Source organism: Rutidosis leptorrhynchoides, chromosome 5 (assembly GCF_046630445.1).
Source record: "Rutidosis leptorrhynchoides isolate AG116_Rl617_1_P2 chromosome 5, CSIRO_AGI_Rlap_v1, whole genome shotgun sequence".
In the NCBI taxonomy this organism is placed as follows: Eukaryota; Viridiplantae; Streptophyta; class Magnoliopsida; order Asterales; family Asteraceae; genus Rutidosis; species Rutidosis leptorrhynchoides.
The window spans coordinates 154,794,374-154,811,989 of record NC_092337.1 but is presented as its reverse complement, the minus strand read 5'-3'; the positions used below and the strand labels follow the sequence as shown (position 1 = coordinate 154,811,989).

Sequence of the window (17,616 nt, the reverse complement as noted above, 5' to 3'; positions counted from 1 at the left end):
TATAACCGTCGAGATCGCTATTCTTCGCGAAAATGGAACAACGAGTTTTTTAATATCATTTAGATGCTAACAAAAACGCCTAAGGAAATTCTGCTGCAAGAGAGGGTTGCTAAATCTTTTCCTGATCCGCAACCTTTAGTGGAGAATAATAGGCACGACAAATCTAAGTTTTGTATTTTCCATGATGATTATGGACATGATACCAATCGCTGTAGAGATTTAGCGGAGCTGATCGCAGAGGCATATGAGCAAGGCAAGCTGGACCATTTAATCGCTCAGGGTGCTGCAAGTACTGCGAATGCGATTATTTTGCCTGCAGACTCTTACGCTTCATCAAGTGCCAAATGATGCTGATCGAAAAGCCCCCGCGGTGAAGAATCTTGGAGTAAAATGGTTAGTAAAAAAGAGAATTTGCGCAGAATTCAGGTCATTAATGTGGTAGAGGTACAAGGCGAAATGTCAGTATTCCAAATATCTGAACAACTCGCAAGCTGGCAATGTCCCTCTATTACTTTTCCTCCTGCGAACCTGACCGTGGATCTTGATAAGCCAGTGGTGGTTTCATGTCGCATTGCGAATACTGGTATTGTGATTATGAAGGTGCATGTTGACACTGGTTGTAGTGTAGATGTAATGTATGAACAATGTTTTAGCAAATTGCCTGAAAACATTAAAGCTTTGATGAAACCTACTGCGATTTCGCTCGCTGGATTTTCAGGAGAATCAACTTGGCCTATTGGTCAGTTAGAATTGCAAATTGAGCTAGTTGATGATCGCGATGAATCGCTAAGGCACCAAGCTTTGTTGAATCTTTATATAGTGCGAAATCAATCGCGATTCAATATGATTCTTGGGCGCACTGATTTGCGCATGTTTGGTGCAATACCATCTACTCTTCATGGCTTGGTTAAGTTTTCTGCTAATAAGGGAATTGGCACGCTAACTTCTGCGGTGATAGAGCCATTTTGTGCTATGATTGTGGCAAGAGAAAGTGTAGGTGTTGAGGGGCATTCAGTCCACTCTGAATAATGCGTATATTTGTAATAAAAAAACTTTTGATAGAATGCTTAATCATGTTTGATTAATGATCAATATGTCATTTTCATTTTCTGAAGTTGTTATTGCAGAATAGTAATGAATAAAACAAAGTTAGTTTCAGTGTTAGTAGTTGTTTCTATACAAAGCAAAAACACTGCGTGTGGCCACGCGTAGTGATTATTTTGGAGAGTACAATTGCTTAATTTTCATAACACTGAATTAATGTTTGTGTAACATCCTCTACTGGGCCTAGATGTAAGATTACTAATTTTGAAATGTCCCATTCATATTGATTATAAACGTTCCATATTAATTGATTTCGTCACGAGGTTTTGACCTCTATATGAGACGTTTTTCAAAGACTGCATTCATTTTTAAAACAACCATAACCTTTATTTTATCGATAAAGGTTTAAAAAGCATTACGTAGATTATCAAATAATGATAATCTAAAATATACCATTTACACACGACCATTACATAATGGTTTACAATATGAATATATTACATCAAAAATAAGTTTCTTGAATGCAGTTTTACATAATATCATACAAGCATGGACTCCAAATCTTGTCCTTATTTTAGTATGCAACAGCGGAAGCTCTTAATAATCACCTGAGAATAAACATGCTTAAAACGTCAACAAAAATGTTGGTGAGTTATAGGTTTAACCTATATATTATCAAATCATAATAATATACCACAAGATTTCATATTTCAATACATCCCATACATAGAGATAAAAATCATTCATACGGTGAACACCTGGTAACCGACATTAACAAGATGCATATAAGAATATCCCCATTATTCTGGGACATCCATCGGACATGATATAAAAACTCGAAGTACTAAAGCATCCGCTACAACGGATGGGGTTTGTTGGGCCCAATAGATCTATCTTCAGGATTCGCGTCAATAAGTAGACTGGTTTACTAATTCTTAGGTTACCAAGTAAAAGGGGCATATTCGGCTTCGATCATTCAACCATAGAAAGTAGTTTCATGTACTTGTGTCTATTTTGTAAAACATTTATAAAGCTGCATGTATTCTCATCCCAAAAATATTAGATTTTAAAAGTGGGACTATAACTCACTTTCACAGATTTTTACTTCGTCGGGAAGTAAGTCTTGGCCACTGGTCAATTCACGAACCTATAACAAATATGTACATATATATCAAAGTATGTTCAAAATATATTTACAACATTTCTAATACATTTTAATGTTTTAAGTTTATTAAGTCAGCTGTCCTCGTTAGTAACCTACAACTAGTTGTCTATAGTTAGATGTACAGAAATAAATTGATATATTTTATCTTGACCCAATCCACGACCCAGTGTATACACGTCTCAGAGTAGATCACAACTCAAAGTATATATATTTTTGGAATCAACCTCAACCCTGTATAGCTAACTCCAACATTACTGCATATAGAGTGTCCATGGTTGTTCCAAATAATATATATAGATGGGTCGATATGATATGTCAAAACATTTGCATACGTGTCTATGGTATCCCAAGATTACATAATATATTAGAATATATGTATTATACAATATAAGTTAGCTAGGATATGATTAATATAGATTTGTTACCAATTTTCACGTAGCTACAAGTAAAAATATCCAATCTTGTTTTACCCATAACTTCTTCGTTTTAAATCCGTTTTGAGTGAATCCAATTGCTATGGTTTCATATTGAACTTAAGTTTATGAATCTATACAGAAAAAGTATAAGTTTATAGTCAGAAATACAGGTTACAAGTTGTTTTTGTAAAGGTAGTCATTTTAGTCGAAAGAACGACGTCTAGATGACCATATTGGAAAACATACTTTCACTTTGAGTTTAACCATGATTTTTGGATATAGTTTCATGTTCATAAGAAAAATCATTTTCCCAGAAGAACAACTTTTAAATCAAAGTTTATCATAGTTTTTAATTAACTAACCCAAAACAGCCCGCGGTGTTACTATGACGGCGTATATCCAGTTTTACGGTGTTTTTCGTGTTTTCAGGTTTTAAATCATTAAGTTAGTATATCATATAGATATAGAACATGTGTCTAGTTCATTTTAAAAGTCAAGTTAGAAGGATTAACTTTTGTTTGCGAACAAGTTTAGAATTAACTAAACTATGTTCTAGTGATTTCAAGTTTAAACCTTCGAATAAGGTAGTTATATATATATATATATATATATATATATATATATATATATATATATATATATATATATATATATAGAATGTCTTTGGTATATGGATTAGATATAAAAGATGTGTAATTTTTTTTACATGTAAATAAGTCCTGAATGATTACTAATATTTTTGTAATTTTATGAGATATTTTATGCTAGTTGCCAAATGATGGTTCCCACATGTGTTAGGTGACTCACATGGGCTGCTAAGAGCTGATCATTGGAGTATATATACCAATAGTACATACATCTAAAAGCTGTGTATTGTACGAGTACAAATACGAGTGCATACGAGTAGAATTGTTGATGAAACTGAACGAGGATGTAATTGTAAGCATTTTTGTTAAGTAGAAGTATTTTGATAGGTGTCTTGAAGTCTTTCAAAAGTGTATGAATACATATTAAAACACTACATGTATATACATTTTAACTAAGTCGTTAAGTCATCGTTAGTCGTTACATGTAAATGTTGTTTTGAAACATTTAGGTTAACGATCTTGTTAAATGTTGTTAACCCATTGTTTATTATATCTAAAGAGATATTAAATTATTACATTATCATGATATTATGATATATTAATATATCTTAGTATGATATATATACAGTTAAATGTTGTTACAACGATAATCGTTACATATATGTCTCGTTTTGAAATCATTAAGTTAGTAGTCTTGTTTTTACATATGTAGTTCATTGTTAATACACTTAATGGCATGTTTACTTATCATTTATCATGATTAAACATAGTGTATCAATATCTTAATATGATTCATATGTATTTAGTAAGACGTTGTTATAACGATAATCGTTATATATATCGTTTCGAGTTTCTTAATTCAATAAACTCAATTTTATGTATATAACTCATTGTTAAAATACCTAATGAGATACTTACTTATCATAATATCATGTTAACTATATATATAATCATATATATGTCATCATATAGTTTTTACAAGTTTTAACGTTCGTGAATCACCGGTCAACTTGGGTGGTCAATTGTCTATATGGAACCTATTTAAATTAATCAAGTCTTAACAAGTTTGATTGCTTAACATGTTGGAAATACTTAATCATGTAAATAACAATTTCATTTAATATATATAAATATGGAAAAGTTCGGGTCACTACAGTACCTACCCGTTAAATAAATTTCGTCCCGAAATTTTAAGCAGTTGGAGGTGTTGACGTATCTTCTGGAAATAAGTGCGAGTATTTCTTCTTCATCTGATCTTCTCGTTCCCAGGTGAACTCGGGTCCTCTACGAGCATTCCATCGAACTTTAACAATTGGTATCTTGTTTTGCTTAAGTGTTTTAACCTCACGATCCATTATTTCGACGGGTTCTTCGACGAATTGAAGTTTTTCATTGATTTGGATTTCGTCTAACGGAATAGTGAGATCTTCTTTAGCAAAACATTTCTTCAAATTTGAGACGTGGAAAGTGTTATGTACAGCCGCGAGTTGTTGTGGTAATTTAAGTCGGTAAGCTACTGGTCCGACACGATCAATAATCTTGAATGGTCCTATATACCTTGGATTTAATTTCCCTCGTTTGCCAAATCGAACAACGCTCCAAGGTGCAACCTTAAGCATGACCATCTCTTCAATTTCAATTTCAAATTCTATATCTTTTCTTTTAATGTCGGCGTAGCTCTTTTGTCGACTTTGGGCAGTTTTCAACCGTTGTTGAATTTGAATGATCTTCTCGGTAGTTTCTTGTATTATCTCCGAACCCGTAATCTGTCTATCCCCCACTTCACTCCAACAAATCGGAGACCTGCACTTTCTACCATAAAGTGCTTCAAACGGCGCCATTTCAATGCTTGAATGGTAGCTATTGTTGTAGGAAAATTCTCCTAACGGCGCCATCCCAACGGTAGCGAAAACAAGAGCACCACTTCTGGTCCTCAAGAGCGCCACTCCTGGTTTTGGTGCGCCGCTCATGTGCTGAAAAAGTAGACCAACTTATTTTGTGGTTTCACAAATTCATCCCCGCTTACTCGCAACTCCAATTAACATGAAATTTGGCCAACATGTTTATATATGACTACTAATTGAAGAAAAATTATCGAATACCCGACCCGACCCCGTGGACTTTGACTTTGACCAAATTTGACTTTTAGTCAAACTTAACAAAACACTTATGCAATCGTTCTAATCTTATTTTATACTTGATTCTTGCGTGAAACTTGACAACGTGATTCACATGCTATATAATCGAGTCGTAACGAGCTATAGGACTAATTGAACACATTTCGCCCGACCTTGTGTCGTAACCGGTTAATTGATACAACTTACTTGTTTAGGTCAAGGCTAAGCAACTTTCATGCACATGTTTACTTTGTAAAGTACATTTATACTCGTGCACTCGAGGTGAGATCATTGTCCCACCTTTTCAACAACTTTTATACCTTTAAATTGTGGGCTGAGAAGCATATACTTGTTTACATCTTGTACTACTTACTTTTATGCTTTGAACACAAGTACGAAGAAACAAACATTCCACAGCGAGTTAGAACAAATTCCTCAATTCGATTATCATTAGTTACACTTGCCGGGTGTAAGCGTGAACTTATGTTGTGTGGATCAATGCGGGTTTGACAAACCCTCATTCGGACGGTTCGCTACCGTTATTCGGATGAAATATATTTTCAAGAAACAGTGTATGTTCTAACACTATTGTGATGGGGTTCTATGGAAGGAAAGTTAAGTCTTGATAATTGGGTGCTCGCGAAACATACTTTTGGAATGCAAACGATTTGAATAATCAACTTGATGGAAATACTAAATCTTGTGGTTCCAAAACAATGTTTACAAACACCTATGATTTCACCAACGTTTTTCGTTGACAGTTTTCTATATGTTTTCTCAGGTTCATACATGACTATTTGATACATGTTTCTGCGTACACTCATACTTGCTTGGAGTCAAGCATACATACATTCATACGCTAGTGATAGCACCTTTGGATTCAAACAAATGTTTACATACTTACGCTATTCATAGCAACCGTGATTTTAAACTAATTATGTCGCAAGTTATTTCATTTATACTTTATACTTTTGTAAACTTAAACTTGTTATCGAATTGTTTTGTAAACTAAACTTTGCAAGTCTTGTACGTTTCAAATGAATGCGACATAATTTTGGTCAAACGTGTCTTATATAGGGACTAGACCACGTAACGGGACCTAAGTTAGCGGCGCCATCAATGACGATTTTTCCAGGTCGCTACAGATGGTATCAGAGCATTGGTTGTACGGAACTAGGATATGCATTAGTGTATCTGATAGAGTCGTTAGGACGTATTAGTGAATCTATACTACAAGCGGATAGTTAGCCATTGCATTTTGACATACATTTGCTATAGATATCACTTACTTGACTACTTGTGCATATATACTTGAATCATTCTTAGGCAAACTTCTTATTGGTACCAAGCTTTCATCATACGAGTCCGTATTCTACCACTTTCTGGTAACCCACGTAAATTCGAGATTCATACGCGCAAGGATGACGACAATTTCGTTATTCACTTTAGTTCGGGAACTCTGACTCTTTGGTTGTATTCACCCCGTCTCATCTTACTATCCACAAGTGTTGTAAAGTTACCATCACTACTCTAGGTGAGTATCGTCATCAATACTTATCACTACGGTTACGTACTACTCGTTATCATAATTCGTTACTCTTTTCGTGCCTAAAGATGTTATTGTTTGACTTGAACCGCATTGACGTGAACAATCATTTATACACTTCCCTCGGGAAACGCTTCTTCAGAGTTGCACAAATTCTTTTGATTAAATACGAGTCACGTTAGTGATGTCGCTATACTTTGTTCATTTTAAATCTTCACGATTGCACGAACTTGAATCTATGGAGTGATGTGGGAATGGAGGTATGAGTTAGCGTAATATAACGACACTCGATCAACGTGGTTATATTACGGTAAGTCATACCAAAGTTCTAATGACACGTGATGGTGGTTGGACTCGATCAACCTAATCACCACCATGTGCCATGTACATGACTTCATTTTTCTGGATGGATATCTGAAAACTCTGAGCATATTGATAACAACCATACCAGGGACACATCTTCAGTTATTGTTGAACCATATTTATACTTCCGAATGAACGACAAATTCTTTCAACTTCAAACATGTGTTCCACGCGTATACTATCTCGTTTTCGCACAGTTTTAATTGACGAACTACAAAATGTTTGGTATGCTCACATCGAGGCGAAAACTTCTCTCGCATCACACTCGTACTTCTGTTTAAGGAAATCTTTTATCTAAATTCTCAATGGAGAGAGAGACTCTTCACATTATACTAGTATTCGCCACGAGGGGGAATAGTCGTAACGAACATTTTCAGAAACCGATAAGAAACTTGCTCTAACAAACGTTTCCGGAAACCGATAAATCTTTCGCGGCGTGAAATTCTTGAGAAACGAAAACTTGTTCAAATATATCTTAAAGAAATGTACCTCGTCTCGAATTGAGATTCTCGTTTCACTTCTAGATTTTTGGAGTGCCTTACAAAAAGCCTCGAGACCACGTTTAGACATGAGTACAACACATCAACCACAACCCGAAGGACCAAAAAAATATACGATTCAAACCTTGGAAACCATAATACGAGTTCATGCTATCGATTTCAAATCTATTTGAGAAGAGTATTTGCCTTTAGCCGAATTCTTTTACTACAATAATTTTCATTCGAGTATTAACGCCACACCTTTCGAAAACTCATATAGCCGCAATTTTTGTTTTCTAAATCGTTGAGCCGAAGTAGGTGACAAGCAAACCACCGAACCCGAACCCATTCATGAAACAACCGAGAAATTATTCAAATCCAAGAAAGGCTCGAGGCGGCCCGTAGTCGCCAAAAGAGCTACGCTGATGTTAGATGTAAACATTTCAAATTCCAAGTGGGTAACCGCGTAACGTTAAAAGTCGCGCCTTGAAAAGGTGTAATCCGTTTCGGGAAAAGTTAAAAGCTAAATCCGCGATACATTAATCCTTTTGAAATCTTGGGGCGTATTGGACCCGTTGCTTACCGTTTCGATCTCCCGACTCAATCGAGTTCCGTTCATCCTACATTCCATGTATCAACTTAAAGACGTGTCTTGCGAAACAAGAACTTGTTATCCTCTTCGACGAGCTTACTATCGATGATAAACTTCACTTCCTAGGAGAACCGGTTAAAATTTTGAATCGTGAAACCAAACTCTGAAACAACGTAAAACCTCGACTGTCAAAGTTCGTTGAAATGCCCAAGGGAGTACCTTCACTTATTCATAGAATTGACAACACAAGATCTCGAGGAAGAAACAACAACTACTACTTCCAACTAAATTTCGGGACGAAATTTCTTTTAAGGTGTGGGTAATGTAACATCCGCATTTTTTCGTTAAATTTATTTTTAACACCGTCTTTTTTTAGATAATGTCTTTCGTTATCTAAATTCATATCTTTCATTAATTAATGTTCTTGATAATTTCATTATTCGATTATAACATTTCCCGTTTACTCTCGCGTATTTAAAATATTCGTTTGGTTAATTCCCGCACTCGCTTTGAAACTTGAGGGACCAAAATTGGCTAGGAGACAAACTAGTTGACTAGGTCAACTAGTCAACCATTCATCCCCACCACTCATTCAACCTCCTCATCTCTTCTCTCTTTTCTCTCTTCCATTTTTGGACTTAAACACCCATTTCATTAATTCATTATCCAAATCCGAATCAAGAAGGAAACATCAAAACAAATTACATATTTGTGATCCTCTCTTCATCCTCTACATTTTGGTACCAATTTCATCACATTTGGGTAACATTTCTAAAACTCTAGATTTCTCAAATTCGTGTTTTTGACTTGAAATGGTGTTAGTTAGTGTCTATGGCTCGAGTCTAGCATGAATATGTAATTTATTTGCTCGATCTTGTTGTTTTGCATAAACTAGCATGAACTTGAAATGAGTGTGCTTAATCTTTGATTTTGGTTGATTAAATATTGTTTAAATGCTAAAGTTCATGTATTAAAAGTGTTACTAGCATCATTAGCTTCAATTTGATGTGTAGATTGATTTGGAAAACATCACTAACATGATTATTGATTTTGTGATTCTTGGTTAGGGTTTGATAGCCTTTAAAATGAACTTTTGATGCTTTGAATGTCATGAAATGTTATTAGTAAGTGTTTAGTTGCAATGTATGTTTCATTACCTTCAAAACGGCGTATCGTATGTGTAAATTGGATTCCCGAGTCAAGAAATGCATTTTATGAACTTGAAACTTTGATTTTGAACATTTAATGATCATTTGATGAGGTTTTCATTATGTATAATGATGTATTTGATTCATGAAATGTGTTTAGTTATGTTCCTTGTCGAAATACCTTTCCAACGATATAAGATACATGTTTTGAATGTTTACGGTTCATGAGTTATGCTTGTTTGAAGTTTGGTTCGTGCACTTGATAAAACTCAGAAACAGCATTTCCCAGGTACAGGAGTGATGCTCCTGAACTAAGAGAGCCACTCCTGGTAGGCCTTTTTATGGAGTTTTTCATCAGACGTCAGAAGCGCCGCTCTTGAAAACAAGAGCGCCGCTTCTGGTCCTCAAGAGCGCCACTCCTGATTTTGGTGCGCCGCTCCTGTGCTGAAAAAGTAGACCAACTTATTTTGTGTTTTCACAAATTCACCCCCGCTTACTCGCAACTCCGATTAACATGAAATTTGGCCAACATGTTTATATATGACTACTAATTGAAGAAAAATTGTCGGATACCCGATCCGACCCCGTGGACTTTGACTTTGACCAAGTTTGACTTTTAGTCAAACTTAACAAAACACTTATGCAATCGTTCTAATCTTATTTTATACTTGATTCTTGCATGAAACTTGACAACGTGATTTACATGCTATATAATCGAGTCGTAACGAGCCATAGGACTAATTGAACACATTTCGCCCGACCTTGTGTCGTAACCGGTTAATTGATACAACTTACTTGTTTAGGTCAAGGCTAAGCAACTTTCATGCATACGTTTACTTTGTGAAGTACATTTATACTCGTGCACTCGAGGTGAGATCATAGTCCCACCTTTTCAACAACTTTTATACCTTTAAATCGTGGGCTGAGAAACATATACTTGTTTACATCTTGTACTACTTACTTTTATGCTTTGAACACAAGTACGAAGAAACAAACATTCCACAGCTAGTTAGAACAAAATCCTCACTTCGATTATCATTAGTTACACTTGCCGGGTGTAAGCATGAACTTATGTTGTATGGATCCATGCGGGTTTGACAAACCCTCATTCGGACGGTTCGCTACCGTTATTCGGATGAAATATATTTTCGAGAAACAGTGTATATTCTAACACTATTGTAATGGTGTTCTATGGAAGGAAAGTTAAGTCTTGATAATTGGGTGCTCGCGAAACATACTTTTGGAATGCAAATGATTTGAATAATCAACTTGATGGAAATACTAAATTTTGTGGTTCAAAAACAACGTTTACAAACACTTATGATTTCACCAACGTTTTTTGTTGACAGTTTTCTATATGTTTTCTCAGGTTCATACATGGCTATTTGATACATGCTTCCGCGTACACTCATACTTACTTAGAGTCAAGCATACATACATGCATACGCTAGTGATAGCACCTTTGGATTCAAACAAATGTTTACATACTTACGCTATTCATAGCAACTGTGATTTTAAACTAATTATGTCACAAGTTATTTCATTTATACTTTATACTTTTGTAAACTTAAACTTGTTATCAAATTGTTTTGTAAACTAAACTTTGCAAGTCTTGTACGTTTCAAATGAATGCGACATAATTTTGGTCAAACGTGTCTCATATAGGGACTACGACCACGTACCGGGACCTAAGTTAGCGGCGCCGTCAATGAAGATTTTGCCGGGTCACTACATGTGTTAATTGTTAGTACTAACGGAGTTTATACTAAGCTTTGGTGTGAGTGTTGTGGTAGTGCAGTATGGCAGATAACGAAGCAAACGCTACTGGCCCCACTGTCCCTGGAACTGGTACTTTTAGAGCCCCTGACGAATATGGACATGTGTCTTCAGAAGAAGAAACTTCTCAAGAAGTAATAGAACTTCAAAGTCGGTTACTAGAAGCTCAGGAGAAAATTAAGGAATTAGAACAAGAACGGGCGCAATGGAACCCTAAACCACTACGTTAAACACAACTTTTCCTTCAAACCTTTATAATCAAGCCGGTGGCAGTTCCCAATCACAGTTTCCACAAAATACCTATCAAAACTATCAAATGCCATTTCCGTTTAACCAAACTTTTCCTAATCAAATGATGTACCCATTTCAAGTCCCTGAGACAAGAAGGAAGTGTACCTATAAACAGTTTGTTGATTGCAAACCTTCAGACTATCATGGTCACACAAACTTTACAATGACCCTTAATTGGCTGAGGGAAGTGGAGAGAGCATTAGAAGCGTGTTTCTGTGAGCCTGAATCCATGGTGTTATTTTCTAGTAGACTTCTCAAGGGTGAAGCAATGGAATGGTGGGATTCTATTACTGCATATTTACCCAAGGAACAGATCAGCCAGATTACCTGGGAATAATTTGATGCTAAGGTTCGTGAGCAGTATTGTTCTGAGTATGAGATGGAAAGATTGAAAACTGAGTTTCTGAGTATGAGGATGATGGAAAATATGACGATTGATGAAGTGTTTAGAGACTTCACATCTAAGTTAAGGTTTGTTCAGCAGTGGGTACCGACCGAGAAGGATAAAATTCAGCATTTCATGCGAGTGATTAAGCCAGAGTACAGAACCGTTGCGAGATTTGCAATAACCTTGGCGCGGGCTCATGAGATGGCTAAGGTTACTGAAAGTAATGTAATGGCAGCGAAAAGAGAAAGTTCGAGAGGTGGATCGTTTGGAGGAAAATCAGAAAGTCAATCAGGTGGACAGTCGACTCAGCAGTCGAGTAAGCAATCTGGTTTTCGTGGTAAGAAGTCAGGCGGGTTTAAACAGAAAAGTAAGTCTGGTATAAGTGGATCGGGTTCAAGTCAGTCCGGGTGGTGTAATGTTTGTAAGTCAACCCATACCGGTCCATGTTCTCCAATGACCAGAAGGTGTTTGAAATGTGGAGTGCTAGGTCATGAATCAACAACTTGTTCTTTTAAGTCTAATGTTTGTTGGAGTTTCCATCAAGAGGGACATAGATCTGCAAATTGTCCATCTGCGTCAAGATTCGGTTCTGGGGCAGGGTCAGGGGCGAGGTCAGTAACTTCTGGAGGATCTTCTGCTTCAACTGCCGGGTAGAAGAGAAAGAATCCTCCAACAGCAGAGGCAAGGACGTTTCAGATGATGGTAGACGCTGCAACTGCTACCGATGATGTCATTACCGGTATGTTCTTGGTTAATTCCTTGCCAGCTCATGTGTTATTTGATTCTGGAGCAAATCGTTCTTTTATGTCCTTAGGCTTCTGTGATAAGTTGAAGTTGCCTGTTAGAATGTTAGATGCGCCTTTGGGAATTGAAGTAGCTGATGGTAAAATGGTTCCATGCATATCATCTGTGTCTGGAATTACCATCTAAATCGATGGCCGTTCCTTCCCTTTAACCTGTTTGTTGATGCCTATACCTAGCTTTGATGTAGTCATAGGTATGAATTGGTTAAGAGCTAATAGGGCTAATATTAAGTGTGATAAGAAGATGATTTCTTTCCATTTGGCCGACAGATCCTGAGTGATAGCTAGAGGAGAGCGCAGTGGATTTAACTTCCTAATGGTTTCCCTAATGAAAGCTCAGAAGGCAATAGCGAAAGGGTGTGATTCATTCTTAGCTTATGTGATTGATGTAAAGAAAGAAAAGAAGCAGGTGACCGATATCCTCGTTGTATCGGAATTTCCAGAAGTATTTCCAGATGATTTACCAGGGTTACCTCCAGTACGTGAAGTAGAGTATAAAATTGATTTGGTTCCAGGTGCTACGCCAGTTGCAAAAGCTCCTCACAGATTAGCTCCGTCAAAAATCCGAGAAATGATGTCTCAGATTCAGGAACTGTTAGATGAGGGGTTTATCCGACCAAGTTCTTCACCGTGGGGTGCCCCTGTGTTGTTTGTGAAAAAGAAAGATGGGTCGCTTCGTATGTGTATAGATTACCGTGATTTGAATAAGAGAACAATAAAGAATAAGTATCCCTTACCGAGAATAGATGATTTATTCGATCAGTTACAGGGTGCTTCTTACTTTTCAAAGATTGATTTACGTTCAGGGTATCATCAGGTACGTGTTACAGAGAGTGATATACCGAAAACAGCGTTCAGAACTAGATATGGTCATTATGAATTTTTAGTTATGCCATTTGGGTTAACAAACACGCCAGCAGTGTTAATGGATCTCATGAACAGGGTGTGTCGTTAGTATCTTGACAAGTTTGTGATTGTCTTCATAGATGATATCTTGATATATTCGAAAACCGAGAAAGATCATGCTACACATCTGAGGTTAGTGTTAGAACTTCTGAAGCAGGAATAGTTGTACGCTAAATTCTCCAAATGTGAATTTTGGCTGCGGGAAGTACAGTTTCTGGGTCATGTGATTTGTGAACAGGGAATTAAAGTGGATCAGTCTAAGATAGAGGCCGTAATGAATTGGAATTCACCGAAAACGCCGACAGAAATCAAGAGTTTTCTGGGTTTAGCAGGTTATTACCGCCGGTTTATCAAAGACTTTTCCAAAATAGCAGGTCCGTTGAATAAGTTAACTAGAAAAGATGTAGCCTTTCAATGGACTGATGAACAAGAAAAGGCTTTTCAGACTCTCAAACAGTTGTTATGTCAAGCGCGAGTTTTAGCTTTACCAGAGGGAACAGAAGATTTTGCGGTCTACTGCGATGCGTCACGTGCAGGTCTGGGTTGTGTTTTGATGCAGAGAAATAAATTTATAGCGTATGCTTCACGACAGTTGAAGAATCAAGAAGGAAACTACCCTACTCACGATTTAGAGTTAACTGCAGTTGTGTTTGCTTTGAAGCTTTAGAGACATTATTTGTATGGTACACATTGTGAAATCTACATAGATCATAAGAGTCTTCAATATATCTTTTCGCATAAAGAATTAAATATGCGTCAACGTCGATGTTTAGAATTGATTAAAGACTACGATTGTGAGATTAAGTACCATCTGGGTAAAGCAAATGTGGTCGCAGATGTAGTGACCCGAACTTTTCCATGTTTATATATATTAATTGAGATTGATATTTACATGATTAAATGTTTCCAACATGTTAAGCAATCAAACTTGTTAAGACTTGATTAATTGAAATATGTTTCATATAGACAATTGACCACCCAAGTTGACCGGTGATTCACGAACGTTAAAACTTGTAAAAACTATATGATGACATATATATGGATATATATATAGTTAACATGATACTATGATAAGTAAACATATCATTAAGTATATTAACAATGAACTACATATGTAAAAACAAGACTACTAACTTAATGATTTTTAAACGAGACATATATGTAACGATTATCATTGTAAAGACATTTAATGTATATATATCATATTAAGAGATATTCATACATGATAATATCATGATAATATAATAATTTAAAATCTCATTTGATATTATAAACATTGGGTTAACAACATTTAACAAGATCGTTAACCTAAAGGTTTCAAAACAACACTTACATGTAACGACTAACGATGACTTAACGACTCAGTTAAAATGTATATACATGTAGTGTTTTAATATGTATTTATACACTTTTAAAAGACTTCAATACACTTATCAAAATACTTCTACTTAACAAAAATTCTTACAATTACATCCTCGTTCAGTTTCATCAATAATTCTACTCGTATGCACCCGTATTCGTACTCGTACAATACACAGCTTTTAGATGTATGTACTATTGGTATATACACTCCAATGATCAGCTCTTAGCAGCCCATGTGAGTCACCTAACACATGTGGGAACCATCATTTGGCAACTAGCATGAAATATCTCATAAAATTACAAAAATATGAGTAATCATTCATGACTTATTTACATGAAAACAAAATTACATATCCTTTATATCTAATCCATACACCAACGACCAAAAACACCTACAAACACCTTCATTCTTCAATTTTCTTCATCTAATTGATCTCTCTCAAGTTCTATCTTCAAGTTCTAAGTGTTCTTCATATATTCTACAAGTTCTAGTTACATAAAATCAAGAATACTTTCAAGTTTGCTAGCTCACTTCCAATCTTGTAAGGTGATCATCCAACCTCAAGAAATCTTTGTTTCTTACAGTAGGTTATCATTCTAATACAAGGTAATAATCATATTCAAACTTTGGTTCAATTTCTATAACTATAACAATCTTATTTCAAGTGATGATCATACTTGAACTTGTTTTCATGTCATGATTCTGCTTCAAGAACTTCGAGCCATCCAAGGATCCGTTGAAGCTAGATCCATTTTTCTATTTTCCAGTAGGTTTATCCAAGGAACTTAAGGTAGTAATGAAGTTCATAACATCATTCGATTCATACATATAAAGCTATCTTATTCGAAGGTTTAAACTTGTAATCACTAGAACATAGTTTAGTTAATTCTAAACTTGTTCGCAAACAAAAGTTAATCCTTATAACTTGACTTTTAAAATCAACTAAACACATGTTCTATATCTATATGATATGCTAACTTAATGATTTAAAACCTGAAAACACGAAAAACACCGTAAAACCGGATTTACGCCGTCGTAGTAACACCGCGGGCTGTTTTGGGTTAGTTAATTAAAAACTATGATAAACTTTGATTTAAAAGTTGTTATTCTGAGAAAATGATTTTTATTATGAACATGAAACTATATCCAAAAATTATGGTTAAACTCAAAGTGGAAGTATGTTTTCTAAAATGGTCATCTAGACGTCGTTCTTTCGACTGAAATGACTACCTTTACAAAAATGACTTGTAACTTATTTTTACGACTATAAACCTATACTTTTTCTGTTTAGATTCATAAAATAGAGTTCAATATGAAACCATAGCAATTTTATTCACTCAAAACGGATTTAAAATGAAGAAGTTATGGGTAAAACAAGATTGGATAATTTTTCTCATTTTAGCTACGTGAAAATTGGTAACAAATCTATTCCAACCATAACTTAATCAACTTGTATTGTATATTATGTAATCTTGAGATACCATAGACACGTATACAATGTTTCGACCTATCATGTCGACACATCTATATATATTTCGGAACAACCATAGACACTCTATATGTGAATGTTGGAGTTAGCTATACCTGGTTGAGGTTGATTCCAAAATATATATAGTTTGAGTTGTGATCAATACTGAGATACGTATACACTGGGTCGTGGATTGATTCAAGATAATATTTATCGATTTATTTCTGTACATCTAACTGTGGACAACTAGTTGTAGGTTACTAACGAGGACAGCTGACTTAATAAACTTAAAACATCAAAATATATTAAAAGTGTTGTAAATATATTTTGAACATACTTTGAAATATATGTATATGTATATATTGTTATAGGTTCATGAATCAACCAGTGGCCAAGTCTTACTTCCCGACGAAGTAAAAATCTGTGAAAGTGAGTTATAGTCCCACTTTTAAAATCTAATATTTTTGGGATGAGAATACATGCAGGTTTTATAAATGATTTACAAAATAGACACAAGTACGTGAAACTACATTCTATGGTTGAATTATCGAAATCAAATATGCTCCTTTTTATTAAGTCTGGTAATCTAAGAATTAGGGAACAGTCACCCTAATTGACGCGAATCCTAAAGATTGATCTATTGGGCCTAACAAACCCCATCCAAAGTACCGGATGCTTTAGTACTTCGAAATTTATATCATATCCGAAGGGTGTCCCGGAATGATGGGGATATTCTTATATATGCATCTTGTTAATGTCGGTTACCAGGTGTTCACCATATGAATGATTTTTATCTCTATGTATGGGATGTGTATTGAAATATGAAATCTTGTGGTCTATTATTATGATTTGATATATATAGGTTAAACCTATAACTCACCAACATTTTTGTTGACGTTTTAAGCATGTTTATTCTCAGGTGATTATTAAGAGCTTCCGCTGTCGCATACTTAAATAAGGACGAGATTTGGAGTCCATGCTTGTATGATATTGTGTAAAAACTGCATTCAAGAAACTTATTTTGTTGTAACATATTTGTATTGTAAACCATTATGTAATGGTCGTGTGTAAACAGGATATTTTAGATTATCATTATTTGATAATCTACGTAAAGCTTTTTAAACCTTTATTGATGAAATAAAGGTTATGGTTTGTTTTAAAATG

At 35.3% G+C, this 17,616-nt stretch overlaps 1 protein-coding gene across 1 annotated transcript; it reads left to right on the top strand.

Moving 5' to 3' along the window:
• Nucleotides 1-390: 390 nt before the first annotated feature.
• On the top strand, nucleotides 391-1,029 carry LOC139849113 (uncharacterized). The gene has a single exon (XM_071838786.1). It carries the CDS (start codon nucleotides 391-393, stop codon nucleotides 1,027-1,029), a length of 639 nt encoding a protein of 212 aa, XP_071694887.1.
• Nucleotides 1,030-17,616: the final 16,587 nt, after the last annotated feature.